Source organism: Balaenoptera ricei, chromosome 2 (genome assembly GCF_028023285.1).
Source record: "Balaenoptera ricei isolate mBalRic1 chromosome 2, mBalRic1.hap2, whole genome shotgun sequence".
NCBI lineage: Eukaryota > Metazoa > Chordata > Mammalia > Artiodactyla > Balaenopteridae > Balaenoptera > Balaenoptera ricei.
Genome location: NC_082640.1, coordinates 37,684,669 through 37,710,114, shown reverse-complemented (window position 1 = coordinate 37,710,114; position 25,446 = coordinate 37,684,669). Strand labels below are relative to the sequence as shown.

The following is a 25,446-nucleotide window of genomic DNA, read 5'->3' as shown; positions in this document are numbered from 1 at the left end:
GAGAGCAGGTGGAGAGGCTGTAAAGCAAGGTGTGTCAGCCCACAGGCGCACAGGTTTCCAAGAAGCCTGGGTGCGTCTCCCAAGGTCGGGTGAGCACAGGGCTGTGAGGGAGGCTGCAAGCTCATGAGGTGACTGTGACACCAACGCCTTCTGAGACTCTTTATTTCTTATAACTGGGAATACTGGCTTTGTGGAGTTGTTAATTCCTTCTTTATTTCTGTGTTGCTTTTAAAACTTCAGGCTAGGGACTTCCCTGGTGGCACAGTGGTTAAGAACCTGCCTGTCAACGCAGGGGACACGGGTACGAGCCCTGGTCCGGGAAGATCCCACATGCCGCAGAGCAACTAAGCCCGTGCGCCGCAACTACTGAGCCCACGTGCCACAACTACTGAAGCCTGCACACCTAGAGCCTGTGCTCCGCAACAAGAGAAGCCACCACACTGCAATGAAGAGTAGCCCCTGCTCGCCGCAACTAGAGAAAGCCCATGCACAGCAACGAAGACCCAACGCAGACAAAAAAGAAAAACCCAAAAAACAAAAAAACTTCAGGCTACCAACGTATCTTTGTGAAGAAAAACAACCAAGTTTTATTCTATCCCACAAATCTAGTAAGATCAAGGCTGTCCAGTTGGTTATATTATTATACCTTGACTGTGAGGATTAGCTACTCTGAGAGCAGAAACAATTAGATTAAAAAAAAAAAAGCTCACCAATTAAAAAAACTATATATTTGATCAAAGTGTTTTATATATAAAAATATGTATACATGTATGTATGTATGTTATAGAATATACTATATATAAAGAATTAAAGAACTTTAAAAAATTGGCTTTCTTTTTTCTTATTAGTTTTCTATTCAATTTTTTTATGGTTGAGATTACACACTTTTGAATTATATTTTTCCCTACATTTATCCATCATTAACATTCGAACATTTTCGTATCATTAAAAAATTCTTCATAAACCATTTTTTAATGGCAGGGATGTACCATAATGTAACCAATCATGCTCTCAGGACATTTAAGCTATTTACTATTAAAAATAACACTGATGTAAATTCCACACCCATGTTTCAGATTTGAGGGTCTTAAATATGGTCTACCACACTGTTTTCCAGAAAGGCTCTCACAAGTACTACAGGAAATCGTCTCTGACAACACTGTCCCCGACAGTTAATAAAAGTTTGCTAATACAAGAGGTAAACATGATCTCACTGTTTTAAATTTTAATTCCTTTGATTATTAGCAAAATTGCACTTAAAAATTTTGTGTTTAGCCCTCTGTAGTTCCTCCTTTCCAACAGTTTCTTGATAGCCTTGCGTAATTTACTATTTGAGACTCATGTTTTTCTTCTCACAATTTTACAAGCTCTTCATTATGTTTTATTTGAGGAAGCTATAGTTCCCATTTTGCTGTTGCCTTTAATTTTTGTTTTACAGATATAGAAGTGTTTAGTTGTTTAGGTTTTTAATCATTTCTAGCAATTACTTCCTTTTGGGCTGTTTTTAAGCTTAGGTTCTCTTTCACTCAGTGTGCATACATTTAAAAATATCTGTACCTTTATTTACCTATAATTAACTTTGATATGAGGACTCAGAACGATTCTCCCCATCAGGTAACCAGTACCACTAGTTGAATAATCTTCCTTTCCTGATTAATTTTAAATGCCTTCCTTATCATATATTGTTTTTACCTGTTTTCCAGTCTATTTCTGGATTTCTCTTCCATTGATCTTTAACATATTGCAAAGCCAGTGTTCGTGTGTTATTATTTTCTTGCCAAATTCTTTTGGTTATTTTCACTTGAATATTCTTCCAGGCAAACTTTGGGAAAAGTTTATCAAAGGAAGAAAACACTGCAATTTTGATTAGCTACATATTAATTTGGGAAGAATGCCTTCTACAGTTATGTCAGTGAAAATAAACCAGTATTTTACATACCTGAAAAAGCCTTTCTATTGTTTCCGACATAAATGACAATGAGCTGGCGTGAAACTCTTCAGTCCCAGCCTTTCCTCTTCTGATTCTGGAGATAGTTTGCTTCTGTTTTTTTTTGTGTGTGTGTGTGTGTTTTTAATTTAGTGTAACTGTCTCAGGCAAGTCTATTACTCGTTCTTCTTTTTTTTTTTTTTTAAATTTTATTTATTTATTGATTGATTTTTGGCTGCGTTGGGTCTTCGTTGCCGTGCGCAGGCTTTCTCTAGTTGCAGCGAGCGAGGTCTACACTTCATTGCGGTGCATGGGTTTCTCATTGCAGTGGCTTCTCTTGTTGTGGAGAATGGGCTCTAGGCACATGGGCTTCAGTAGTTGCAGCACGTGGGCTCAGCAGTTGTGGCTCGCGGGCTCTAGAGCGCAGGCTTGCTATTTGTGGCGCACGGGCTTAGTTGCTCCGCGGCATGTGGGATATTCCTGGACCAGGGATCGAACCCGTGTCCCCTGCATTGGCAGGCGGATTCTTAACCACTGCGCCACCAGGGAAGTCCCTCTTGTTCTTTGTTGAGTAAACTATTTCTTTACCTTCATGAATACAATTTCTTATAACTGTAAATCAAACAAAATGTTCTGAACTATGTCTACATGTAAGTTTTTCCCCAGTGATTTTGAGATAACTCTTAAATTTGTTACATATTTGTTATGTATTTATTTATAATACATTTGACTACTCTAGCGATCTCAACTATCCCTATTTCTTTTTTGGGTATACTTATTCTTAGGCTGAACCCCTACTCTCCCAGCTACCAATAATTTTTTTTTTTTTCCGTTCAATTTTCATATGTTTTTTTCCCCTTCACATTCTCAAGTTATTCACTACATCACTGATTCAAATGTCTGCATTGAATTAAACCATTTGTGTCTTGATATATAATTCTATTTGTTTTGTTTTTCTTGTATTTTCTTATCTGGACAAACTGACTTTTTATTTATCCCTTCATCTCAGCCTCTTCATAACATCTTCTTATGGCAAACTGTTTCTAGTTCATATAAGTCAAGTCTTCTTAAATCTTTATGAGGATATTAAGCTGATATTCTCTAAGATTTCCTTTTGTTTTCCCTCAGGAAATAATTTTGGGAGATACTTTTCCTTCTGAATCTTCACGGTAATGATTTCTTTTTTTATGAGCTGAAAACTTCATAGGCTACAAAAAAATTATTAGTCATTCTCCTCAAATTCATCCTTGTATGTAGAGAGATCTATCCAAGTTTCATATTTGCCACAGTATGGGATGCCCTAGAGTGTTCTTGCTTCCTTCTTGATCTACTTGGGTGACAAATTTATCCTCTCAGAAGTAGATGCTCAACATCATTAGTTATTAGGGAATGCAAACAAAAATCACAACGAGATACCACTTTACATACACTAGGATGGATATAGTAAAAAAAGACAGTAATAAGTGTTGGTGAGATGGAGACATTGGAACCTCATACACAGCTGGTAGGAATGCAAAATTTTGTAGCTGCTTTGCAAAACAGTTTGGCAGTTCCTCAAAAAGTTAAAAAGAGTTTCCACATGACTGAGCAATTCCAATCTTACATCTACCCAAGAGAACTGAAAACATGTTCACACAAAAACCTGTACAGAAATGTTCACAGATGCATTATTCACAATAGTCAAAAAGTGGATACAGGGACTTCCCTGGTGGCGCAGTGGTTAAGAATCCGCCTGCCAGTGCAGGGGACACGGGTTCGAGCCCTGGTCTGGGAAGATCCCACATGCTGCAGAGCAACTAAGCCAGCGTGCCACAACTACTGGGCCTGCGCTCTAGAGCCTGCGAGCCACAGCTACTGAACCCGCGTGCCTAGAGCCCGTGCTCCACAGCAAGAGAAGCCACCGCAATAAGAAGCCCACACACTGCCATGAAGAGTAGCTCCCGCTCGCTGCAACTAGAGAAAGCCCGCACGCAGCAACAAAGACCCAATGCAGCCAAAAAAAAAAAAAAAAAAGTGGATACAACCCAAATGTCTACCAACTGATGAATGGATAACAAACTGTGGTACTTCCATACAATGGAATATTATCCAGCCACAAAAAGGAGTGACGTACTGATACATGCTACAATATGGATAAATCTTGAAAACATGCTAAGTAAGAGGAATCAGTCACAGAAGAACACATATTGTATGATTCCATTTATATGAAATGTCCAGAATAGGAAACTATAGAGACAGATTAGTAGTAGTTAATAGATTAGTGGTTGCCAAGGACTGGGTGTTAGGGGAGTGAGGAGTGACTGCTAGTAGATATGGGGTTTCTTTCTGGGATGATGAAATGTTCTGGAATCAGACAGTGGTGACGGTTGCACGACCTTGTGAATGTACTAAACTCCACTGACTTGTAAACTTTGGAAGGGGGAATTGTATGGTATGTGAATTACATCTCAATAAAAAGTTTTTTTGATTTAAGAAAGAAAAAGTGGTTTCCCTGGTGGCGCAGTGGTTAAGAATCCACCTGCCAATGCAGGGGACATGGGTTCAAGCCCTGGTCCAGGAAGATCCCACATGCCACAGAGCAACTAAGCCCGTGCACCACAACTACTGAGCCTGCACTCTACAGCCCGTGAGCCACGACTACTGAGCCTGTGGGCCACAACTACTGAGCCCACGTGCCACAACTACTGAAGTCTGTGCGCCTAGAACCCATGCTCCACAACAAGAGAAGCCACCGCAGCAAGAAGCCCGAGCACCGCAACGAATAGGAGCCTCTGCTCACCACAACTAGAGAAAGCCTGCATGCAGCAATGAAGACCCAACACAGCCAAAAACAAACAAACAAATAAATAAAATAAATTTTAAAAAAAAGAAAGAAAAAGCAACTTTAGATGTCTCAAAAAACATCAGTTTTTAAATGTGCCTTATTTTGATGTTTACTATCTTTAAGGTGAAAACAATTTTCATCCTACATGTATGAGGTGGCTTATATACTATAAAATATTGTTTCCTTTGTTTATTTTTAAAAATGTTACCTGGCAGCCATCCTGATTAATCCACTTGTGCTGTACTTCATCTCTGGCAGAGTCACTGAGGCCAGCATGATACGCCAGAGCAGCGAGACCATCTTTCTGTAATGTGTCAGCCACTGTGTCACATTCTCGCCTGGAGAGGCAGTAAATTATCCCTGAGTCATCTGCCAAGAAACCAAAACAGTACTGTGAAACGAGGACTTTTAACATAAAGAACACAACCTACATTATGATATCTGAATTGTAAACAGAGGTATAGTTTTCTCCATAGTTTTCTTACAGCAGAGGAAAACCACATAGGTAGAATAAGTCAAGCAACGGATCACATGCACTGGTAATGACAAGATTTAACCTTTAATCCTGTCCCTCCAAATAACTCCTTAGGTAGACCTGGAGGAACCCTGGGCCCTGTTTCACACTTGCTATAAAATGGAAAGGCACTCTTACACAAACTTTGTAGAAAGCATATGGCAATACCTATCAAGAGCCTTAGAAATGCTCCTACCTTTTGATTCAGTTTCTTTCTAGGAAACAAATCTAGGAAATAAAGTGATCCAAGGACTTACTATACAAGAAGTTTTGTTTATAATTTTTAAAATTAGAAAAATCTTAAGGGCCAGCATTAGGACAATAATTAAGAAAGGAATTTATAAACTAAAACATATTGCGGGGCTTCCCTGGTGGCGCAGTGGTTGAGAATCTGCCTGCCAATGCAGGGGACATGGCTTCGAGCCCTGGTCTGGGAAGATCCCACATGCCGCGGAGCAGCTAGGCCCGTGAGCCACAACTACTGAGCTTGCGTGTCTGGAGCCTGTGCTCCGCAACGGGAGAGGCCGCAACAGTGAGGCCCGCGCACCGCGATGAAGAGTGGCCCCCGCTCGCCGCAACTGGAGAAAGCCCTCGCAAAGAAACAAGACCCAACACAGCCAAAAATAAATAAATAAATAAATAAATTTATTTTTTTTAAAAAAAAGCAAAGCCCAAGAGGAGTAAAAAAAAAAAAAATACTGTTTAAAACATATTGCAACTATTAAGTGTTTTCTAAGTTTTTAAAACGACATGAGAAAATGTTCAAAATATAAAACAGGGTAAGGGTAGAAATACTGTATATACAGTATGCTAATGGAAAGAAAAATGCATACAAAAATTATTGGAAGGAGATAAACCAAAATGGTAACCGTGACTTGTCCTATGGTAAGGCTTGTCTTTTGATTCTTTCTTTTTTTTTGTTGCTTTCTAAATTCTCTTCACTATATTTATTGCTGTTTGTATGTATGTTATTTTTAAAATCAAAAAATAAAAGGTATTAAAGAAAAAGTCATCTCTCTGTGGCAGAGCCAAAGATACAGATACACACACAAGCTATTATTTATATTAGGTGCCTGGGAGGGGGGGACTGGAAAAGGAAATTACTAACTTTTTCTTGGTCTATCTCTGCATTGTTTGATTTATTCAAACAAATACGTATACTAATTAAAGAAAATGAAATAGAGATGTTTAACAAAAAAATTCTCCATGGAAAAGTAGAAAAGAGGTTACATGGAAAACTACCATGAATTTCAGAATCTCGTTTTAGTTAATATAACTCAAAGGCAGACACACTTGGGAGAAGGCACTAAAACAGAGCTCTGTAATTCATTAACTGATAGAAGCCAGAGGAATGACAGTGAAACCATGAATTACAATACAGGCGTGTAGGAGGGAGTATTTAATATACTTTTTGTTAGGGTTTATTGTTAACAAACCAAATGAGATTTTATAATTTCCAGAATTGAGAGAGTTGCAATATTCTGTTCTATGAATAGCAAGTTAGTGCTATCATAATGAGAAAAGAAATGTTTAATATGCAATTTTATATATTCAATTGTGGTACTAAAAAAACATTTATTATTTCTAGACATGATTTATCACATGGCTGTACTCACGTGGGTGATGCTTTCTGATCCATTCTAAGCAATCAAATGCCACCTTTTTTGGTTTTTTGGGTAACACGTAGTATTTTAGATTATGTCTATTGAAGCTCATGCTAAACCTAAAAGAAGTCACAAACATAAAATTTTGTTATTATGAGAAAATATAGTTTTAGCCATCTTCAAAAATTAAATGCTGATTTTCCACAATGCAAACCTAATTATCAAGTTGTCTTAAATTGAATATAGCTACTGGCAGCTTACATGATAAAACACAGATAGAAGTTAGGTTAAGGATTAAGAATGGTGATAAGGAGGGAATGTCTACGGGACTAGTTAACAAAGAATCAGAAGGAATGCAGAAGAGAAAAACCTGCAGAAAAGACAGGAGCCCAGTCTCCAAGATGAGGTGGATTAAAAGCAGAGATGGCTAAAACGTTATTTAAAAGATTAAGAAAATCATAGAGAAAACATACATAACTTTAGGCCACCAACACCCCCAAATTTTGACTGTGTACAGAAGAGCGAGGAGCTGGTTGCAGGGCTGCAGGAGCTCAAGCCTACAGACCCTGATCACTGTACTTTGGCTATGCGCCCAAGGGAAGCGTGGCTGACTCTGAGACAGATGTGCTCCTCTTTCTCTGGCCTTTTGCTCTTGGTCCCGCACTTCTTCCCACTTCCTTAGTGAGCTCTTCCTCTCCATTATGTCCTTTCTTGTGCTTCAGTCTCTTCTGTGAACTCTTCCCTTTTATCTCTGCATATGTTCCAGGACCCCCAATCCTAAAACCAACAAAAGCTTCTCTTGACCCTATGTACATTCCACTGCAGCTGGCATCCCTCCTCGTTCTTTCCCTCCAAAGGCAAGTTTCTAAGAAGACTCATGCCCCCAACCAACCAACCATACATCCAATTTCAACTCTCATCATTTCCATTCTGGCTTTTGCCATTACCATTCTACCAAAATTGTTTTAGCAAAGCTTTTATTTTATTTACTTATTTTGTGGCCGCACCATGCGGCACGCGGGATCCTAGTTCCCCGACCAGGGATGGAATCCGCACCCCTTGTGGTGGAAGCGCACAGACTTAATCACTGGACCACCAGGGAAATCCTACCAAAGCTTTTAAAAACTGAAGGATAAGGGAATTGTTACAGGGCCCTTGGCCCTGACGACACCCTCCAGCTGTGCCAGGTTCCAACATTGCCATGGGAAGGAGAGAGAACACTATCTAATGAGTTAAAGTCAGAGCACAAAGACATCTCAGTGCCTGGGTGGACGGAAGGAAACAAAGAGACCATGAACAGCAATAACCTGTGGTAAGGAGGTTGCCTCTAGACAGTGGGTGGGGATCAGAGGGAGGAAAGATGGGGAATAAAACCACTGTCTTTCTGTCTTTCTATCTAAGTCCAAGCTAGATGGGTCCAGGTTTTGTTGCCATTGATAAGATAAACATTTAGTTTTAGGACTAAAGAACGCAACACTTCACATGTGGAGGGCAGTAGTCGTGTTCCTGAAGGGGCTGCAATACAGATAAGAAGGTTATGCAGTAGGCAGTGGTAATCCTTCAACTGCATTTGGTGCGCGCACTGGTCTGTAAGTTAGTTAGTTAGCTAGTTACTTATTTATTTATTTATTTTTGGCTGCGTTGGGTCTTTGTTGCTGCGCCTGGGCTTTCTCTAGTTGTGGCGAGCAGGGGTTACTCTTTGTTGCAGTACACGGGCTTCTCATTGAGGTGGCTTCTCTTGTTGCGGAGCACGGGCTCTAGGCATGCGGGCTTCAGTAGTTGTGGCACGGGGGCTCAGTAGTTGTGGCTCGCGGGCTCTAGAGTGCAGGCTCAGTAGTTGTGGCTCGTGGGCTTAGTTGCTCCGTGGCATGTGGGATCTTCCCAGACCAGGGCTCGAACCCGTGTCCCCTGCACCGGCAGGCGGATTCTTAACCACCGCGCCACCAGGGAAGCCCCACGCACGCTGGTCTTTTGTCAGACCTCATTCTCTTACCTCTCCACGTTGTTGGCTATCCTTACCGAAAACTCTATTAGTGCTCACACCCGTGGGGTTTCTCCCCCTTACCTCTCTTGATTTCTTCCTCTCCTTCTCTCCTTTCCTTGCTTACTCCTTAAATGAGAATCACCCCCCAAAATGCTTGGCTCTTCTTTCTTCTTCCCCTATATTATCTTCTTCAGGGACCTCACCCTCACTGCTTTAAACAGCACCGAATATCATTCCTGTGAGTCCCAACTTTCACCCCCAGCTTAGACCTCTTTTCAGAGTTCTAAACCACAGTTCAACTTCTTTCAGGTCAGTGGTCTAAAGTCGGGGTGTGCATACCCCTAGGGTTCAAAAAGACTTTCCAAAGGTACATGAGCAAAGACAATTTTAAAGGAATCAATTTCCAGATCCTCTGTTTTCACACTTATGAATTTCCCCCTAAAAGATGGATCTGAGAATGCCTGTAGTCAGAACTCCGTGCTTGTTACTCCTGCCCCGTTTTTTCCTTTTATAATTGTCTCTCACTTTTGGAAAACAAACAAATTTTACTCTTCACCCATTCTCAACTTTACCACTGTGCATTGTTTTGGACATAAAAACCTCCAGTACACCAAACAAAACAAATTGAAATATAGTATGGGTGTAGATGAAACTTTCTCTAATCCAAATACCAGAAACTCTTGGTAGGGCTTCATGTCTCTAAGTGTTTTACATTATTTCTGTTAAGGGTAAAGTATAACATCAGGAATAAAGTATTTTGGCCTTTATTGGGGTGTTCTGATTTCAGATATACTGAGAGTAAGGTGGTGGGAGAGAAGATGATTCTCACTTTATGAAGTTGCTTCTTTCATTCCTATTGTCATAGAACACATTACTCTGAGAGTCTTGTGAGACTACTGCTAAACAGTACTTTGAAACCATCCCTCTTAAGATATCATTTAGGGCTTCCCTGGTGGTGCAGTGGTTAAGAATCTGCCTGCCAATGCAGGGGACATGGGTTCGAGTCCTAGTCCGGGAAGATCCCACGTGCCGTGGAACAACTAAGCCCATGCACCACAACTACTGAGCCTGCACTCTAGAGCCTGCGAGCCACAACTACTGAAGCCCGCATGCCTAGAGCCCGTGCTCCGCAACAAGAGAAGCCACCGCAATGAGAACCCCGTGCACCGCAACAAAGAGTAGCCCCTGCTCGCTGCAACTACAGAAAGCCCGCGCGCAGCAACGAAGACCCAACGCAGCCAAAAATAAATAAATAAAATAAATAAATAAAATAAATGTTTAAAAAGTGCTGAAAAACATCCATTAAAAAAAGATATCGTTTATATGTACAAAACACTCAGAGATCTTTTAGTGCTTGAAATGGCAGAAGAATGTGTAGCAGATTGTGGCAAAAAAGACGGTAGATAAAGGACTTGATATGCCCATAGACTCTTTTTTTTTTTTTTTTTTAAATTATTTATTTATTTATTTGTTTATTTATGGCTGTGTTGGGTCTTCGTTTCTGTGCGAGGGCTTTCTCTAGTTGTGGCAAGCGGGGGCCACTCTTCATCACGGTGCGCGGGCCTCTTACTATCGCGGCCTCTCTTGTTGCGGAGCACAGGCTCCAGATGCGCAGGCTCAGTAATTGTGGCTCACGGGCCTAGTTGCTCCGCGGCATGTGGGATCTTCCCAGACCAGGGCCCGAACCCGTGTTCCCTGCACTGGCAGGCAGATTCTCAACCACTGCGCCACCAGGGAAGCCCCCCATAGACTCTTTTGATTGTTCTGTTAATCATTTACAATCACTGCCACAGCAAAGGAAACTGCAGTCCTGATAAAATTAAGGCATAAAAAGAATTGCCCAGGAATACAAATGATGTAGATATTCTTGAAACTTATTTGATATGATTTGGGCTTAAGTTGGGAATGGTGCATGAGTTTCCCTACCAATAGGAATGCTGAAATGATTATACACAAGGATGGCTTTACTGCTCTTCCCTACATTTTACACTACACTTTAATTTCAGAACCATGTTTTATACATTAAAAAAAAAAAGCTTTGGGTTAAAAAAAGAGAGACAACAGCAAGTGCTGGTGGAATCAGAAACCACTATACAACTGGTGGGAATGTAAAATGGTGCAGCCACTTTGGGAAACAGTCTGGCAGTTCTTCAAAAGGTTAAAGATAGTTACCATACGACCCAACAATTCCACTCCTGGGTATATACCCAAGAGAAATGAAAATACAGGTACACACAAAACCTTTTGTTTGTGAATGTTCATATGCAGTTCAAACCCATGTTGCTCAAGGGTCCACTGCATTCACACAATTTGTTATAATGAGAAAGTTAACAGTCTCTTAGAGTTCATTACATATAACATATCTTACTTGGCCTGTTGGAAAATGGGATGTTTGGAATTAACAGATATTCTAGATAGAGAGAGTTCACATCAATTGATGAATGGATAAATAAAATGTGGAATGCCTATTCAATGGAAGATTATTCACCCATAAAAAGGAATGAAGTTCTGATATGTGTTACAACACGGATGACCCTTGAACACAGGTTAAGTGAAAGAAGATGGGCACAAATGAGGAGAGAATGGGGAGTGACTGCTGAGTACTAGGTTTCTTTTTGGGGTGATGAAAGTGTTCTAAACTTAGATTCGGGGGATGGTTGCACAACTCTGAAAATACAAACAAACGCACTAAATTCTAACCTTTAAATGGGTGAATTTTGTGGTGTGTCAATTATATCTCAATATTTTCTTTTCTAAAAAAGCTTTGGATTCCAAAATATCTTCACAAAGGGAGTACTGATGTTGCCATTAAAATGGTAAATATTTTTAGGTCCAGGGTGTCAAACTCATGTCATTTTAAGTGATGTGTCAGGAAATGGAATCAATTTGCGCTCAGCTCTTGTTGCTCTTGGAACTGAGGCACTGTCATGAGGATACGCACTAAGTAGTTTATGTGAACTGGAAAAACAAAGTTAGAATTTTTTTTTATAGGTAAGAAAATAAGTTTGGCCAATTGGTTTGGCAATGACAACTGGCTTTGCCAGTTAGGTTATATGGTAGTCATGTGTCATTGTTTGAATAGTTTTGACAAAACTATTATTTAAAAGCATATCAGGGATCTCCCTGGTGGTCTAGTGGTTAAGAATCCGCCTTCCAATGCCGGGGACGCGGGTTTGATCCCTGGTTGGGGAACTAAGATCCCACATGCTGCCAGGCAACTAAACCCATGCGCTACAACTACTGAGCATGCGGGTCACAACTAGAGAGCCCTGTGCCACAACTACAGAGCCCACACGCCCTGGAGCCTGTGCACCACAACTACTGAGCCCATGTGTCACAACTAGAGAGAAGCCTGCACCCTGCAACGATGAGCCCGCTCACTGCAGCAGAGGATCCAGCATGCCCCAGCGAAGATCCTAGTAACAGAAACTAAGAACCGACGCAGCCAAAAATTAAAGAAATAAATACTAAAAAAAAAAAAAGTTGAGGACTAGGAAAGCATATTAGGAGTCCCTCCACACAGCAGACAGATAAGCTCTTTGAAGGACTGGTATAAAGAAAATTATTTAAAAAAAAGAAAAGCATATCATCTGATTAAAAATAAATGTAAAAAATATACTAGGAAAGGTGTACTGAAACTAATAGTATTTTGATTTCCCCAACTCCTTCAAATATACTGGACACAAGATTCACCTGAGTGAAAGAGTAACACAAATACTTAATAGTCATTAGAAAAGTTTTGGTAAAGCATCTTTTTAGGGTATATTTCCCAGAAAAAGTAAAGTGAGTAACTAATGATCTGACTTATTTTGTCAGTCAGATGGTTTTCAATTCTTCGCTTTTCACAAAATTTGCAGGACTCAATTGAGATGTCAGCTGACAGATCATTAAAAATAATTTTTGATGACAGATCATCATATAATTTTGGCATTTACATCAGAAGGAATTCAAATAATTGAGAGTTAATACTGTAATAAAATGTTTTCCATTCCTATCTACATGTTTATGTGAGCAACATTTCTCAATGCTATAAAATATACCTATAAAAATAAGAAATATGAACAGACTTGATTCATCCATAGATATATGTACTAATTGGGAAGAAGTCCTATCTCATTAAGTTACACATTCCCCATCAAAATTGATACTTAAGAATTATTTTCAAAAATATTTAAGCTATTCTGATCAGTCAGGTACTACTAATGATTACATATAATTCAATTAGGACAAAAATTTTGGTATAGGAAATTTAAAAATAATTTATATACATATTTTTCTTGCAGGTAAATATGACAGAGTAAGCAACAGGCTTCATGCATAAAAACAGGATAAAATTAGGATAAAATTCTGTAGGGAAACTGAAAGAGAAATATGAGTTTGAAAAGAAAAGGGGAAATTAAAAAACCTGTTAAAGAGTTAAAATTTTTATTATGTCTTCTATAAGTGGGAGAAAGAAGGTACAGAATTGCTATATTATGTTTATAGTCTACTGGATACATTTAAAAGAGCTAAGTAACAATTTTGTTTAAAAATGTTATTTACAACAGACCACTGTTCTTTTTATTTAAACTCATGTTGAGGAATTCCCTGGTGGTCCAGTGGTTAGGACTCCGTGCTTTCACTGCTGAGGGACTGGGTTCAATCCCTGGTTGGGGAACTCCCTCAAAAAACCAAAACAAAACAACAAAAAACAAAAAAAGTCACGTTGAAAAATTTTAGGTGTCAAGTTAAAAAATGTACAAGTGGTACAATTTTCCAAAATTCGTTTAAGTCTCATTGATTCAACTCTGCTTTCTCTCTGGATTCTGTCCCTTCCTTCCTCTTCTGGTGTTGCCAATCTCTCTCCTAGATGGCTACAACTGGGATCCTAAAGGGCCACCCTGCCTCTAATCTCTTGTTCCTCCACTCCATCTTCTGTTCCACTGCCATGGTTATCATTCAACCATAGAGTTCAGATCAAGCCGCTCCCCAGGTCAAAATGCCTACATAAGAGAGTCCAAACACTTTACCATCATGATATGCAAGACCCTCCAGATCTGGCCACAAGCCACCTTTCTAGGGTCATCCCTTTATATTTCTCTTCTTATCCAATGGATTATCCACCATTCCTTGGGCCTGACCTGTAATTTCATGCCAGAAACTTCAGCCCTGAATTCTCACTCTTCACCTGTTAAAATGCCATTCACCTTCCACTTCATACCCACTAGGATGAGTATAATCAAAAAGATACAGTAACAAGTGTCGGTGTGGATGTGGAGAAATTGCAACCCTCATATACTACAGAAGGTGAAATGGTGCAGCTGCTTTGGAAAATAATTGGGCAGCTCCTTAAAAGATTAAATGTAGAGTTACCATATGACCCAACAATTCTACTCCTAGGTATATGCCTAAGAGAAATAAAAACATACATCCACATGACAATTTGTATACAAATGCTCACAGAAGCATTATTAATAACAGCCAAAGAGTGGAAGCAACTCAAATATCCATTACATGATGAATGGATAAAAAAAACATAGAATATACATACAATAAAAAAAGGATGAAATACCAATACGTGTTACAACATGGATGGACCTTGAAAATGTTATACTAAGTGAAAGAGGCCAATCACAAAAGGCCACATAATATATGATTCTATTTACATGAAATGCCCAGAATAGGCAAAAATCTATGGACACAGAAAGTAATTAGTGATTGCCTAGGGTTGGGGCAATAGGGAATAGTGGGAATTGACTGCTAATGGGTATGGAGTTTCTTTTAAGTGAGACGAAAATGTTCTAAAATTAGGTAGTGGTGGGGTTGCACAGCCCTGTGAATAAACGAAAAATAAAGCAAAACATCAACCCATAGAACTGCATACTTTAAATAGGTGAATTGTAAGGTATGTAATTTATATCTCAGTACAGCCATTTAAAACTTTAAAAAGACCATTGTTCCTACAAAGTCCACTTCCTTTATAAAACCCTACCTGACCCCTCCTCGTAACAGTTAGTTGTTACTTTGGGTTACAGTCAATCTTGCCTTCCGAGTTCCAGCAGTCCATTTACATCTCTAATCACCACTTACTTCATTCTGCATTTGGTACAGTATTTAAAGGGTTCTGAAAGCAGACTGTTTGGGTTTAAGTTCTCACTCCAATACTTGCTAGGTGTATGACTTTGTTTAAGCTGTTTAATTTCTCTGTGTTTCAGTTTCCTCATCCATAAAGTGAGGGAAATAGGAGTACTGACCTCATAAGACTTTTGTGTGGATAAATAAGTCATACACATAAAATGCCAAGAACAGTGCCTGGCACATTGTATAGGCTAGGTATGTAAGTGTTAGCTATTATTGTTGTATTATAGTATTATTGTTGTATTTACTGTCTAAATGTCTATCTCTTTTCTCTTTCTCAGTTCGTATTTTAAGGCCCTAAGGAAAAGGAATAAAGTCAATCCATTTTATTTATTTCCATCCTCATATTTCCCGAAGATGAAGACTATTATCACAGACTGGCAGTAGGAGAGAAGCATGGGGGCCATGGCTTCAACCCTAGGGGCACATGCCTTCACCAGGGCCATGACATAGCAGCATTTGGGAAATTTAATCCAAACAAGAGGCCTATGGGCAGAAAAGAAGATCAGGAAAAAAATGTAACAGAAAGTGTTTGTTAAAATCTTTTACTTCCACTTAGGGATTTAAATTCTCCCAAATATAGAAGTACCAAATATATTGAGTCAACAGACCTGCCCAAATTTTCATATTTTACCCACATTTACCAAAGTTCCTCCATATGTTTCATTTATTCATTCTTACTGAGTGCCAAATATGCACAGGGCACCACATGCTAGACTCAGGAAATGTACAATCTATTACTTTTCCAAGCAGACCTCCCCCGCACATTACTAGGAAAAGATATTAAACCTGTATGTGCAATGTTTACTCAAACAAAAATGACAAATTCTACACTTTCAAAAGGTTATTCAAAAGGTGAATTGAATTTATATCACTTCTTTTAACTATGGGCATTTGGTAATTAATATTACTGATCTAAAAGAATAGTAGATTGCATCTGGCATAAACTGATGGAAAAAAGCTAAAAACACTGCTTATTTAAAAAAAAGCTTTTATAGATCAATGGAGTACTTGTAGAAGCAAATTTCTAGCACGTGGGTTCTTCACTAGAACCTGAAGACACCTTAAATATAATGTTGTAATGTAAATCAATTATGGAAGAAAATATCTTTTTCCCCCAAATTTTATACAAACACTCCTCTGCAAGTAAGATTAAATTAAAATTTTTGCATTCTGGGGCTTCCCTGGTGGCGCAGTGGTTAAAAATCCGCCTGCCAATGCAGGGGACACAAGTTTGAGCCCTGGTCCAGGAAGATCCCACATGCCACGGAGCAACTAAGCCCATGTGCCACAACTACTGAGCCTGCACTCTAGAGCCCGCAAGCCACAACCACTGAACCCACGTGTCACAGCTACTGAAGCCTGTGCACCTAGAGCCCGTGCTCCGCAACAAGAGAAGCCACCACAATGAGAAGCCCATGCACTGCAACAAAGAGTGGCCTCCACTCGCCACAACTAGAGAAAGCCCGCACACAGCAACGAAGGCCCGACACAGCCAAAAAAAAAAAATTTGCATTCCAATTTTTTTGATTACACGCACAAAATTCTGAGGACTCTAAAATCCTTGGGCTTAAGAATGCCAGTTTAATCTGCAAAGGCCTCTGAAGCTATCTTAATCTCAAACCCCCTCATGTCCCCTCATATGGCACTTAGAGTTCTTCTCATTACCCACTGCGATGCTGTTATTGTTCTTACTGGTTATAATATTTACAGAGCCAGCTTATTCTCTTTGTTTCCAAATTAACAAAGCTTTAAAAATTCACCCCAATACATTAGTCATTATTCCTTCAGACCTTAAAACACCCACTAATTCCATTCCTCAAAGCATTCCATTCCTTAAAGCACCCACTAATAAATTAGAAGGAAAAAATATTTTAACCTTGGTAGACAACAGCTGTTAAGTAAATATTCGCTGAGTAAATTAACCCGTCAGAGAATGTACCTGTCTCTACAAAGTCATACAGAGGCACAAAATAATTCAGTGCAACCTATATTGGGGACATTTTTTATAGTAGTTTTTGCTATTGAATAATTATGGATTTGGTGGCAATAAGAAGCACTTTGCTGTTCAGATGAAAACAAAGTTAAAAAAGCTGTATACATAGTTTCTGAACTGTTTTCAACATCCTGGATATAGCTGGGACGTCAGAGGAAAATGACAAAGCAGGTTCATCTGTTCATTTCATCATGTATACTCTAGGATATACGGGAGCCAAAACTGGATAAATAAAAGCTAGTTTATTACTGGGACTATCCTAGGATTTAACAGGTATGGCATGCACTTTATCCCTATTTCCAAAACAGGTACTGGGATAGAGTTTTAATTTCAGTGAGCGAAGAAAAGCCCCAGGGTCCTGGCTCCCAAATTTTGCTGCACATTGGAGTCACTTGGGAATTTAAAAAACATACTGGCTGGGACTTCCCTGGTGGTATAGTGGTTAAGAATCCACCTGCCAATGCAGGGGACAATGGTTTGAGCCCTGGTCCGGGAAGATCCCACATGCCACGGAGCAAATAAGCCTGTGCACCACAACTACTGAGCCTGAGCTCTAGAGCCCGCGAGCCACAACTACTGAGCCCACGCGCCACAACTACTGAAGCCCGCATGCCTAGAGCCCGTGCTCTGCAACAAGAGAAGCCACTGCAATGAGAAGCCCACACACCACAACGAAGAGTACCCCCGCTTGCCGCAACCAGAGAAAGCCTGCACGCAGCAATGAAGACCCAATGCAGCCAAAAAAACAAAAAACAAAAAACAAACCATACTGGCTCCCAGCCCCCCACATTCTGATATCATTGGCATTGGGTACAACCTGGGCATTGGGATTTTTTTAAGACTCCATAGATGATTCTAATGTGCAGCAATCTGGGAACCACTGCCCCAGGGTTTTAAAATTAATAACTTTCGACAACTTACACCTGAGGTCTGAGAATCTTCAGCTGAGTGAGGATGTCCTTCTGTACCCTGGGATTAGCTGTGGCAGTAAGAGCCATCATTGGAACAGAGGGAAACTTCTGGCGAAGCATATTCATTCTTTTGTAATCTGGACGAAAATCATGTCCCCACTAGTTGGAAAAAAACAAAATACTGCTTTTCAGGCTATTTGGATCTTCCTTATATAAAGCAAACACTGCTCACTATATTAAGAACCACCTTATTCTTCAGTGAAATAGCAGAATAATTCACTCAATATTTTTTCTCTTGGCTCTGAAAATATATATACTGTTGGTAGTACAATTTATTGGTACCTCAAGACATAGAGAACAGTATTTACCTGACTGACACAATGTGCTTCGTCAATAACAAAACGTGCCAAGAGCTTCCTCTCATACAGATTCTCCAGAGTAGAAATCAGTCTGTTACTTGCACAGACCTAGACCAGAAATGCATTAATCAGACATTTAAAAATACTTAAACATATCACCTTAAGGATTTGGTTGTCTTTAAGTTCCACTACGACTTAAGTTGTATTAAAACCTCCACATAGGGCTTCCCTGGTGGCGCAGTGGTTGAGAGTCTGCCTGCTAATGCAGGGGACACGGGTTCGAGCCCTGGTCTGGGAAGATCCCACATGCCGCGGAGCAACTGGGCCCGTGAGCCACAACTACTGAGCCTGCGCGTCTGGAGCCTGTGCCCCGCAATGGGAGGGGCCGCGATAGTGAGAGGCCCGCGCACCGCGATGAAGAGCGGTCCCCGCACGGCGATGAAGAGTGGCCCCCGCTTGCCGCAGCTAGAGAAAGCCCTCGCACGAACTGAAGACCCAACACAGCCAAAAATAAATAAAATAAATAAATAAATAAATAAAGTAGCTATAAAATTAAAAAAAAAAAAAAAAAAAAAAAAAAAAAAAAAACCTCCACATAAAATTGGTTCTGATTTCGATCTACGAATAGAATTAGAAGTAATAGGAAATAGCAAATGAGGCATTTTAGAATGTTTACCCACATTTAGCAAACAGTTTTGTATTAGGTCAGTGGCTCTAAAAGAATTTTTCTGCCTCAGTGTATTTGCGAGCCACCACATGTTTACAGTGGTAGCAGGGTTAGAGACATGTGTTACGTGTGTGTGTTGTCTGGGGGAAATATATACGTATATATGTACATATATACATATATATATGTACATATATTTATATTTTGTAGCTCTGTCCATAACTGGGCCTGGAAGCAATGACATGCCAGTAGCAATGACCATCTCTGGCACCCACGTCTTGATAGACATGTCAAAAGGTCACAGAAGCCAGTCTGATGGAGCTTTCCCACTGGCCAAACCTAGGACAATTAGAACATCAAAATACATAATAGTAATTATTATAACCTACTGAATAAATTAAGAATCCATGATTTCATATTGATACAAATAAATATGTGGGTAAAGGGAAAAGCCTGTCCTTACAGCAGAATGCCAACTAAATTAGAAAAAAATCATCATTTGGCACCCACTACAATAATAACTAATGGGGAATCGTCAATGGATGATAAAACTCTTGGGTCAAAGTCTGATGAGTAATAGGATATTTACATAGTCTCAAGAGTATTCCACAACAGGATACCTACAATTACAAAAAAAAATTACATTTATTTTTGTAATTAATAATCACAAAAAAGAGAATAATTTTTCAGTGGAAGTCTGGCAGACAACACCTTAACCAAATGATCGAAGTTAACTAACATCACCAGTAATATTATAGGATGAATCAACACCAAATGCCTCCTGATAGGATACACTGAGAACATTATCACCACTTCTGTGATATTCCCCTCAAAAATGACGAATACAAATCTAATCAGGAGGAAACATAAACTGAGGAACAGTCCTCAAAACAACTGGCCTTCACTCTTCAAAACTGTCAAAATCATGAAAGACAGAATGCAATGCATAATCTAGGATTTTCTTTTGCTAGAAAGGATATTATTGGGACAACTAGTGAAACTGGAATAAGGTTTACAGATAAAGTAATAGTACTGCATCAATGAATATTTTCTAATTTTGATAACTGTACTGAGGTTATGCAAGAGAATTCCTTGTTTTTAGGAGATGTACAGTGAAGTATTTAGGGTTAAAAAGATATGTCTGCAACTTACTCTCAAATGTTCGAGGGAAAAAGAGAGAGAGAGAATGATAGAGCAACTACAGTAAAATGTTACCATTTGGGGTTTCCTGGTGAAAGTTATACAGGAATTCTTGCACTAAACTGTACATCAGAAATTATGTCAAAAAATTTTAAATATACATATTCTAATGGGCTTTTATGAGATAATAGAAAAGATACACTGGTCTCTGCTCCCAGTTCCTGGGCACAGGGTTCCTGGAATTCCTGTAAATTCTTAAGTGATAAAGCAGTACGAGCGGGACTCCCCCGGTGGCGCAGTGGTTAAGAATCCGCCTGCCAATGCAGGGGACACGGGTTCGAGCCCTGGTCTGGGAAGATCCCACGTGCCACGGAGCAACTGAGCCTGTGAGCCACAACTACTGAGCCTGCGCTCTAGAGCCTGTGCTCCGCAACAAGAGAAGCCAGCACACGGCAACAAAGAGTAGCCCCCGCTTGCCACAACTAGAGAAAGCCCACGCGCAGCAACAAAGACCCAATGCAGCCAAAAAAAAAGAGCACTAGGAGCATCTTTTGTCCTCTTGAGGCAACTGTGGGTGGGCTCCTGGGTGGGGGCTGGTCACCAGAAAGACCAAGCCATGATTAGAAACTTGGAATTTTCAGTCCGACCCCCATCCACCAGAGAAGGGAGTCAGTCTAGAAGTGGAGTCAATAATTGTTCATGCCTACGTGAGGAAGCCTCCATAAAATCCCAAAAGTATGGGGTTCAGAGAGGTTCTAGGTTGGCAAACACATCCACGTACTGGAGGCTGATGCACCCCAACTCCACAGGGACAGAAGCTCCTGTGCTCAGGACCCTCCCAGACCTTGCCCTGTGTATCTTTTCATCTGACTGTTTATCTGTGTCCTTTACCATAGCCTTTAATAAACTGGTAAATGTAAGTAAGTGTCTCCCTGAGTTCTGTGAGCTGCTCTTGCAAGTCACTGAATTCAAGCAGGAGGAGGTCACGGGAACCTCTGATTTGTAGCCAAGTCAGACAGAAGTTGCGGGTACCCTGTGGATTGGGCCCTGAAGCAGAGTGGTAAGAATCTTGTGGGACTGAGCCCTTAACCTGTGGGACCTGACACTATCTCTGGATAGTTGACAGAGAACCGCTTGATGTAAGGAAAAACCTCCATACATTTGGTGACTAGAAGTGAAATATTCTATGTGAGTAGTAAAGGAGAGAAACACAGAAGGGAAAGATTGGGTTTTTCCTTACTCAGCAGGGAGAACTGGGTTGTTTTTCTAAAACAGCTTTAATATAGTATTTTAAAATAATGATATAAATACAAACCTTCTCTGGAGTAACATAAAGAAGTTTTATAATCGGGTCTTTTTTTGATAACTGGAGGTAAATACTTGTAGCTTCTGAGTCAGTCTTATCACCTGTCAGATATGTAGCCGGAATCTAAGCATAAAAGTAGTAAACAATTTAAATTTTACCCATTCATCTGACTCAAGATTACATTTATCCGTAGGTTTCATAAATATTTTACAAGTCACATATCACACCTGTCAAAGGAAAGAGAATCTCAACATAATAAAAAGTAATCAGTACATATTTTTAAAAAACCCTTGTTAACCATAAGTCAAATATTCTTCCCATTGTTTACTTCCTTTTCTTTTCTTTTTTCCCGTTTCTTTACTTCCTTAGCTTTTCATATCTGTAAGTAAGATAAATATGAATTCAGCATCCAGAAGGTTCCAGTCCTAATGTATGACCACATTTTTTTTTTAGGTAAATGCATCTTTTGGGTTTTAATGCATAACAACAATGAAAGGACCATAACATCATGAATGGCTGAACAATAGCTTCCATCACTGTATTGAGACATCCTTGGGAAGAAAAATCAAACCAGTGGTCTTGTTGAGGGGTGGTGGTTCATAACGCTGAAAACAGTTCTGTTTGATCACAGTATGTAGGATTTAACAGACTGCATTCATACACTTTCTTAACCTCAGCCAGGAGGAAAAAGGACATATGTGTGTGGGCATGCACATGTGTATGCATTTTAAGATATTAAGGGAGTGAGAGAGAACTAAGCTGATCTGACAGGAGTAAAAAAAGAAATCCTTCCATATTAGAAAAAAAAAATTTACATCAGTAAAATACAGGTTAAAAGTTCTTACCAAAATACATTCTTCTAGAGTAAAATCAGACTGAACTCCAGAAGGTTATCTGTACCAGAATTCTCAAAGACTTGTTCTTAAATGTACAACTTAATATAACTGCCGTGCTTTATTCTTATAATCCATGAACTATTTAATGAAAAAGGTTACCCAGAGTACTGAAATATAATTGTTTTTAAATTATGTTTTTATTAGCATTTTTATTATAATTGGTAGTGTTTTAACTTACATCCAAGGAAGTCAGCTTTTGGACTTGATCTACTATAAGTGATCTCAAGGGAGAAATGACAATAGTGACCCCAGGAGAAACACAGGCAGGGAGCTGGTAACACAAGCTTTTACCGCCTCCTAAAAGAAATGACAACAACAACAAAATCTGTCAGATTCTACTTTGAGAGCATGAAGGCAAAAGTTACCATATAAATTACATATAATATTTAAAGTAATTAACTAATAGGACACCAAGCGATATTCTCCATGGTGCCAAAATATGCCGTATTTGAATGAGCCAAAATATTTGGTCAATTTAAATGTGTAAAAATGATCTCTTGGGACATCTTATGTAGGTGCATATCATAGCAAAAGCAAGAATCAGGGCAGGAAACTTAAATGCAACAGAATTACTTTAAAAGTCTACTTGAGAAAGACCCTGAAAAATGCCCCCTTGAAACCCTAGAGGATAATGGAAAACCATGAAAACCACTGGACGCGGGAGGTGAGAATTCTACCATTGAACCAACACCTCAAACCTCTGGACGAGATCAATGCCAGGGTCCTCTCCAGCTTCAGTTTTGGAGTACCAAATTGGAGTCAAATCAGAAGACACAGTCTGAATAAGTTAATGAAGTATGGAATGCTGCTGATTAAACAAACCAACACTGTCTAAAATTTAAAATCAGTTTGAAAAAATTCAGATACCCAGGCAACATTACTTAATGATGATGGCAACAACTAATTGCTGAAGGTCACAACAAAGGTGAGTAAAAGGCAGAGGGAAGACTACATGTGAATAATGAAACTCCAAACTCCCAATGCTGCTGCTGCCTTTTTTTTTTTTCAATTGAAGTATAGTTGATTTACAATGTCCCCATGCCTCTTATCCTAATGGCTTATTTAATATTCTTACTTAGATGACTATAAATCATTGAACAGTTGTTATAAACTTTAATAGCATGATGAAAAGTCCTAGATCTCTTCAAAACTGAGGACAAGAAAGAACTACACTCAATGCTTTTCACTTAATCCTCAAGACATTCTGTGAAGTGGGCACGTTGGTATTATCCCCACTGCGCACACGAGGAGACTGGGGTTCAGGGAGTGAAGTGCCTTGCTCGAGTCCACACTGTTAATAAGTGGCAGAGCTGTGCTTTAAGCCTAGGGCATCGCTCCAAAGCTGATGATTTTTAACCACCATACAACACTAGGTTGTACCAAATAAACTGCCAGAAATGGTAGTGGTCTCTGACAGTAATTTTTTGGTTCATGCTCCAGGCTAATTTCGACTAGAAAAAAGAAAAATTCCCAAAGGAAAATCCTAGATCAATTCAACACAATGAGCTTTGAGTTGAAAATCTTAAAAGGGCAATAAATGCTATCATATCAACAACTAGAATAGAGGATTGAGGTGATACACTTTCCTAACTATGGCATGGGAGGTTTAGAGGTCCCTAAATGATAGAAATACTGTGTAGGTTCTTTTTATTTTTATTAAAGGGCTTTCATTTAACATCTGCCAATGGATTCCTGCCAATTCATATCTAAAAATACATACCAGTGGGCATTAAGATAAAACAGTCTTCACCAAGTAGTGCAGCATTGATCGCCTCTAGCTGATTAGTTCTAAAATTATGCAGGCCAAATTTTTTATGAAAAATCTTCATCATTTCTTTTGTATGAGGAAAATTAAGACTTTGGAAACGCTCGTGTTTCAGATCTCTGGATGCTAAATTTTGCTCCGACTTGTCTAAGAAAATAATCAATGTTAGAAATCGGCATTACTGTAACAAATCAGTTTTAACATTTTAACCCTTTGCCCTGCATAATCATTGGTGTATGTTTCCCTGCAGCACATCCTTCTTTACCTGTTTATCAGAGTTTCCTCGCTGCGCAGTGTCAAAGCCACCAGAGACTTCCTAAGGGCCAAATTCAAGTCTTTCCTTGACTTTTCTGCAGCATCTACCACTACTATTTATTCTCTCCTTCTTCTCTCTTGACCTTCAAGATAATCATGGGTTTTCTACTTGCTTTAAATTCCCTTTCCTGGCTCCATTTCCTCCACTTGCCCCTTAAATTTGGGAATCTTTCAGACACTTGGGACTGGGCTCTTTAGACTGTTTTTTTTTTTTGAATTTTCCTAGTCCTATGACCTTAAACATCACTGGTGTGCACACAACGCCTAGATCTCTTTCGTAAGATTTGATGGATGCCCTCCTAAGTTCCAGTCCTGCACGCACCTCCAACTGTCTGCCAGACATTTCTACCTGAATGACTTCTCAACACTTCATGCTCAACAAGCCTTAAAACAGCCCTCCTCAGCTTTGCTCCAAATCTGCCTGCCTCCTGACTTCCCTGTTTCTGTTAACAGTGCCACGGTTTTCCCAGTCACTGGGTCTGAAACCGCAGAATCACCCCAACTTCCTCTGGTTCTTCTTCCATGGCATCTCTCGCGCCCGCCCCCATGCTGCCTCCTCGCTGTTGCAACTCTGGCTCCGCACAGAGAACAAGAGGTGCTCACGCCAGCCCTGGCGGTTACATCAACCCCGGCACTCAACCACCGCAAAGATAATTGCGAACACCAAGTATGACACGCCCAAACATGACACAAAAATAAATCCATTAATGGTTATTTTAAAGGTCAACAGAGGAACTGTAAGAACAACCTCCGTGACATTAAGTCATCAATGGCAAAAACAGGGAGGACTGTACTTTACGAAACCTTACACGTATGAACTTGTTTCAGTTAAAAAAAAAACACTTTTTGATAACTTTATAGGGTCGATGTAAGGTTTTAAAATTAATTTTGGGTTTTCTCTGCAGCCTTTACCACGGCTAATTTCACTCTTCCAAAAACTTCTCTCAGTAAACTGTGAGCTCCAAGAGGGCAGGAGCTCTTCATTACTCATCTATTACCAGGACCTGTGCACAGAACATGGCACACAGTGGGCACGCCATAAATATTTGTTGAATGAATTAAAATGATTCTAGACCAAAAGAAATAACTTGACTGATTTAAGAAATTTCTGACTTATCTTT

General features: G+C 39.6%; 1 protein-coding gene across 4 annotated transcripts in view; it reads right to left on the bottom strand.

The window, feature by feature from the left end:
• BLM (BLM RecQ like helicase) overlaps positions 1-25,446 on the bottom strand; it is a 95,811-nt gene that overhangs the window by 34,287 nt on the left and 36,078 nt on the right. For all 4 annotated transcript variants that reach the window (XM_059915371.1, XM_059915373.1, XM_059915372.1 and 1 more), the window contains exons 8-14: positions 23,966-24,157; positions 22,424-22,542; positions 21,359-21,472; positions 18,246-18,344; positions 17,888-18,036; positions 6,882-6,988; positions 4,960-5,120 (exon numbers count right to left, since the gene is read on the bottom strand). In XM_059915371.1, the coding sequence (XP_059771354.1) occupies positions 4,960-5,120; positions 6,882-6,988; positions 17,888-18,036; positions 18,246-18,344; positions 21,359-21,472; positions 22,424-22,542; positions 23,966-24,157 (941 nt within the window). The remainder of the gene's footprint in view (positions 1-4,959; positions 5,121-6,881; positions 6,989-17,887; positions 18,037-18,245; positions 18,345-21,358; positions 21,473-22,423; positions 22,543-23,965; positions 24,158-25,446) is intronic.